General features: G+C 40.0%; 1 protein-coding gene across 1 annotated transcript; it reads right to left on the reverse strand.

The window, feature by feature from the left end:
* Window positions 1–1849: 1849 nt before the first annotated feature.
* LOC138988836 (E3 ubiquitin-protein ligase Topors-like) lies at window positions 1850–4072 on the reverse strand. The gene has a single exon (XM_070374917.1). It carries the CDS (start codon window positions 4070–4072, stop codon window positions 1850–1852), a length of 2223 nt encoding a protein of 740 aa, XP_070231018.1.
* Between the last annotated feature and the right edge of the window lie 1928 nt (window positions 4073–6000).

Raw genomic sequence — 6000 nt, forward strand, 5'->3', positions numbered from 1 at the left:
GTTAAAAAATAAAACTGTTTTGCTAAATTTTTTAAGTCATGGCCATGTTACAAAATTTAGAAAAATCACAAAAGCGTCACCCATAAACTACTACTGAGATGTTAAAAAATAAACAAATAAATAAATGGCCTTCTTCATGAAAAAAAAAAAAAACAAACAACACCAAATTGTGTGAAAAGCAAAAGGGCAGCTCAAATTCTAGAAGATCCAGGTCCTGACTCCAAGACTCTCTCCTCATGACTTATCGTGCTTGTCTTGGTTAGCTTTCTCCTCTCTTGCCTCAACTGACTTTTTCCACAAATTGAGAAATACAGCTCTTAATGGTATCCAAGCTTTAAACCTTTTACCATTTGCTGCTAGTGAGGGAGAATGATTCTATTTATCAGAACCAGTGCAGAAAATCTCAGGGAAGTACCATGACTTGACTACCATTGGATTCATCAATTGCATGACCAAAGGGAAAACACAGCTTGGTTTAAGTATAGCTGCCACCATTCGGCCAGATTTTGGTGGGTAGGGAATCAGTTACCTAAATCCTGGCACCGTTTAAAGAAGGTATCCAGATGTCAGGACATATGAAGGTGTGGTTTTCAGGATAGGGAGATAGGAAGGTAGTGCCAAATATCCCATATATATTCATTGTTTCATACTTATGTGAATGTATTTTTACAACTAGATTTTGAAATCCTTGAAGGCAATAACTCCTCCTCCTCTCTGGTGGCTCAGTCTATAAAGAATCTGCCCGCAATGTGGGAGACCCAGGTTTGATCTCTGGGTCAGGAAGATCCCTTGGAGAAGGGAATGGCAACCCATTCCAGTATTCTTTCCTGGGAAATCCCATGGACAGAGCAGCCTGAAGGGCTATAGCCATGCGGTCACCAAAAGTTGGGCACAAGGGAGCAACTAACACTTTCATTTTCATATCTAAAGACGGTGTTCATGCTGCCTCATTTTCCAGGAACTAAAATTTCATAAGGTCTGGAATACACACACGCAAACACACATGCTTCCCTGATAGCTCAGTGCTAAAGAACCTTCCTGCCAATGCAGGAGACATGGATTTGATCCCTGGGTCGGCAAGATCCCCTGGAAAAGGAAATGCAACCCACTCTAGTACTCTTGCCTGGAAAATCCCATGGACAGAGGAGCCTGGTAGGCTGCAGTCCATGGGGTCACTAGAAGTCAGACACCACTGAGTGACTTCACTTTCACTTTTCACTTTCATGCATTGGAGAAGGAAATGGCAACCCACTCCGGTGTTCTTGCCTGGAGAATCCCAGGGATGAGGGAGCCTGGTGGGCTGCCGTCTTTGGGGTCGCACAGAGTCGGACACGACTGAAGTGACTTAGCAGCAGCAGCAGCAGCCAGTATTTTTGCCTAGGAAATCTCAGGGAGAGAGGAGCCTGGTACGCTACAGTCCATGGGGTTGCAAAGAGTCGGACATGACTGAAGTTGCTGAGCATGGCATGGCATGTGTATATATACATATATTTATGTGTTTTTATAATATTTAATATGCATAACTTGTGTTTGGTAACATATACTCTTGTTGTTTCTATAATGTTTACAACTCTTTGCAGCCAATCTTCATAGTTAAATCTGACAACTAAAAAATAAGTCAAATATTTTAATAATTCAATTCATAAGAAAAAAGCAGACAAAATGATATTTAAATATATGACCAGTTTAATCATATGCATTTGTCTCCAAAAGGAGCCTTGGATTTAATTGTCAGGCTTTTGATTGCACTTATGAAGTGATGGGATGAATCTTTTCAGTTATCTTTTTCGGATTATATTCATAACTTTCCAAGATTCTTGGTGGCTAGTTGAGTAGCGTGATTGGCCTTTCAAAATGATTTGCACCTATGTGTTTCTGATTCTTTGTCTCCTTTCTGCTCAGTTTTGGCCTGGTGATGTTTCTGAAGGCTTGGATTCTCCTTTTCCTTTTGCATTTGCCTCCTGCGGGAAGGTACACACTCAGAAAGATTACTCTTTTGCCTCAGATCATTCAGATCCCCTATTTCATCACTGACTTCCTCTGTGGTTTGTGTGTCTAGACAATGATACTTGTTTCTCCTGTGCCTAACTGTTCTGATTTTAGCGCTAGGAAATGTTTTTTTGTGATTTATTTCTTGCTTACTTGGGGATGTGAGTTTCTGATTCTGTAGACAAGTGGGACTGTTACAGTGGCTTCCAGCTTGGTAAGAATCTTCACTTTTCAAAGGATACTTTGGTCTCTTCCCAGCATTTGAACGAAACTTCATGTATTGGATGGTGGCTGAAGACGGCCTCCCATAGTTTGATTCATAGGCATGTGCCTTCTTTTCTTTTGAGAGCTCACAGCATATATTCTGGGTGAAGCGTTCACTTCTGTGGCTTCCTCTCAGAGAGGGATTACTTGACTCTCTGCTTATAGATCTATTTGTAAGTCCAACACACCAGGATTTAGATCTTTGAGTACTGGACTTTGGTTGTCTTTGGATTCCCCTGCTGCAGTGTGAACCAACTTCTGCAAATCGGAAGGGTTGTCTGTACTTCATCCTCTTTTTTCTGAAAGAGTTCAGCTTCCTCCCCTCTCTCTTAGAAGAAACGGCAGTTTCTGAAATGCAGCTCCAGGAGGGGTCCCTCTTTCTAGATTTGCAATTTATCAAGGATCTTTCTCTGGGTAATCTTCTTTGAAAGGTCCTTGGTGAAGAGTCTGAACATTTGTTTTTTTCTGCTTCTTTTTTCTGGAAATTGATCTGTTGGCCAACGTTCAAAGACTTTTTTTCTTTTAGGCTGTTCTTCCATGGCTGCTCCTGATTCAAAATTGCTGAGGAACTGAAGGTGCGTGCAGTTGTTTCACTCTTTCCCATATCCTGGGCATGACCCGGAAACAACTTTATCCTTTCTGTCTTCCTCTCTTTAACATTTTTTTTGCAATTCAATGAGCCTGGGCCCTTTTCCCTTAGTATATCCCAGTTCAGGAGCATGCTATTGGTAGAAGGTGTGACTTTGAGATCACCTGGTTCTGATTTGTCTTTGAGCCAAGCATGGATTTTGCTTCCTGCTTTATGATGGAGTAGTGGGACTTCAGATTTCTTCAAGCAAGAGTTACCACTGGGAAACACTTTCATGCCTGACAGAGGCCTCTGGTCATTATTCCGTTGGCCCTGGGTGTTTTTAGACTGTTTTATATCATGTTGAGGTGCCAGTACAGCCTGATCCTTAGGCAAAGGCAAAACAGGAGCTGATGCAACAGACTTTTTTCCTACCCAAGGTGAAACAGTAGGAAATTGATAGATGGCTCGTTGGTCATAAGTCTCCATGTTGTAAGGCGAATGAACAAAACTGATAAATTCGTGCAGAAAGTGGTGGGTGTGTTGTTGGAGATAAGGTTCTAGGAGGTTAATGAAGGAATCACTGTCTAGATCATATTTTGTCATGTGATGGAGAATGGTGGATAGAATACTCTTCACTGTGTAGCCATAATCTCCATAAACAGCTGTTAGTTCTCGTTTCAGCCAGGGAACCAGCCGATGTAAACAATCAGGGTTTCTCTTGAAATAATTAGCTGATAAGTGTTTTTCAAATCTGTAGCCTTGGACATGTGCCACCCAAATTCCGGAATAATACAGAGCTCTTCTGAACTTCATTACCACCTGGTCTCTAAAGTGACCCAGAGACACAGAGTTTGGTGGGAACTTCCTGCTGTCCCCAAACTCTCTCAGCAACTCCTGGACAGTCAGCTCTCTCAATGGCCTGATTTTCTTTGTAAGGCCCTCAAGATTTATGCCAAGATCATGGTTTTCAGAAGTCACTACATAGCTTTCTTCTTCCGAAGGAAGGAACACTGAGTCTTCTTTGGTGCCTTCCACTGGCCTGGCGGAACAACCCTGGGAAGGAAAGCACTGCATGCTGGATGAAGGCATAGATTTATTTCTTTGTCTTGAATGTAAAGATTCATCACTGTTCACAGAACAGGGGTTCCAACTGGCTCCATTCTGTATATTCTCCAAGCAGTTAGGACACTCACAGTCAGATGAGAAATCTAATGGCATCTCCATGAACAGATTGTATTTCACAGTCATATGTGAGAAAAATTGGTTCAAATCAGTTCCTCATCTGGCATGAAAAATATCTATTAAAACCATTCCACGCATATTTCTGTAATATATTTTGTCTCCATGGAATAAATTCTGGGATAAAGTTAAGAAACAAACTATTTCCTCAAATTAATAAATAATGCTCTCAATAAAACCCAATATAGACAAGGCAATGAGAATTCAGGCACACTGTCTCTCTTAGTTTTGCAAACTCTGAAAAGCAAATCAGAAATAAACATCAAAATTTAAGTATCACATCTTTTAACCCAGTAATTCTAACTCTAGAGTTTTAATCTATATATACAAGTCTACAAACATATATACATGGATTTTTCTAATAACAACAACAACAAAAACCCTGAAAACAATTGACATATCCATTAGTAAGGAACTTATTAAATAAATGATGGTTTATCTATAATATTTAATATTATGTCACCATTCCAATAAAACAGGCAAATCTATACATATTAATATGTGAAAATGGATGAATATATTGTTAAATGAAAAAGCTTATATAGAAGAATGAGAAGCTATTCTAAAAATCTTAAAGCGTAATCACTAATTTCTGGCAATATTGTGAACTAGACATCTTGTCCTAGTGGGACACACTGTCCCACTAGGAGTAACAATACTGCTGCTGCTGCTAAGTCACTTCAGTCGTGTCCAACTCTGTGCAACCCCATAGATGGCAGCCCACCAGGCTCCCCCGTCCCTGGGATGCTCCAGGCAAGAACACTGGAGTGGGTTGCCATTTCCTTCTCCAATGCATGAAAATGAAAAGTGAAAGTGAAGTCGCTCAGTCTTGTCTGACTCTTAGCGACCCCATGGACTGCAGCCCACCAGGCTCCTCTGTCCATGGGATTTTCCAGGCAAGAGTATTGGAGTGGGGTGCAATTGCCTTCTCCAACAAAATAATACTAGCTATAAGTAAATATAGGTAAATATATCTCAACTTAAGAGGTAATGAGTAAAATTCTTAGAGGCCAAATCAATCCATAAATAAAAGTAGAAATCCAGAGAGGGAAGTGAGCTCTGATACCACAAGTTGCTCAGAACTGGTATCCTTGATCTTCAGTTAGAGAATAACCAAGAGTTGCAGATGACAGGAAAGAACAGACTCTGCCAAAGTTTGAATGTATAATGGAAAACCTCTGCATAAAGCTGTGTACACAAATGTTTACATTCTTACTGAAAAGGTAATTTAGAAAAATAATACCCCACACACAGTCAGCAGGAAATCCTAGCTGAGATTTTGTAACCAGAAACAAGTACGTCTGCACACTAAATTCAAGCAGCGTTTTCCTAAAAACCTCAAAAAGGTAATTTATTTTGAGGTTGATAGTAACCACAGGCAACTGGCAGAGGCAAACACACATTCTTCCTGGAGGAACATTATAAACCCAAGTTTCATGACAAATTTCCTCCAAATTCACAGTCAAAAGTCACTAACAAGAAATAGCCATCATAATAAGCCTGAGTCCACAAAAACAATAGAGAGCAAATTTGATTCCTAACAGAATCTGAAAATAAAATGAGCTTGCTGGATGTACATGAATTTCATCCCTTCTCTCATAGATGGTTTCAAGCTCTCCTTTCCAGAAGTAACGCTCTCATTAAGTCATCATTCATCTTGAAAAGCAAAGACGACAGAAACAAATTACATTATTTAGCAGATTTACCTCCTAGAGGATCTTAAAGTGTCCACGCTCATATGAACCTTAACCACAGGATTAATTTGGTTAAAGGGGATCACTTCTGTTTTGTTGGCCTTAGAGATAGAATTTAGAACACAAGGCTAGTTCTGCTGTGGTTTGGAGAAAAAGAAACTGCTCCAAGTTTTCCATAAAACTTGGTATCTTATGTTTTCCACGAAACTTAGTATCTTATGTTATCTTGAGTGACTTTAAGAT

Source organism: Bos mutus, chromosome 8 (genome assembly GCF_027580195.1).
Source record: "Bos mutus isolate GX-2022 chromosome 8, NWIPB_WYAK_1.1, whole genome shotgun sequence".
NCBI lineage: Eukaryota > Metazoa > Chordata > Mammalia > Artiodactyla > Bovidae > Bos > Bos mutus.

What these genes read in the sequence shown, in the direction of transcription:
- LOC138988836 (XM_070374917.1), bottom strand. Translation starts at nt 4,072, where the DNA reads ATGACTGTGAAATACAATCTGTTCATGGAGATGCCATTAGATTTCTCA.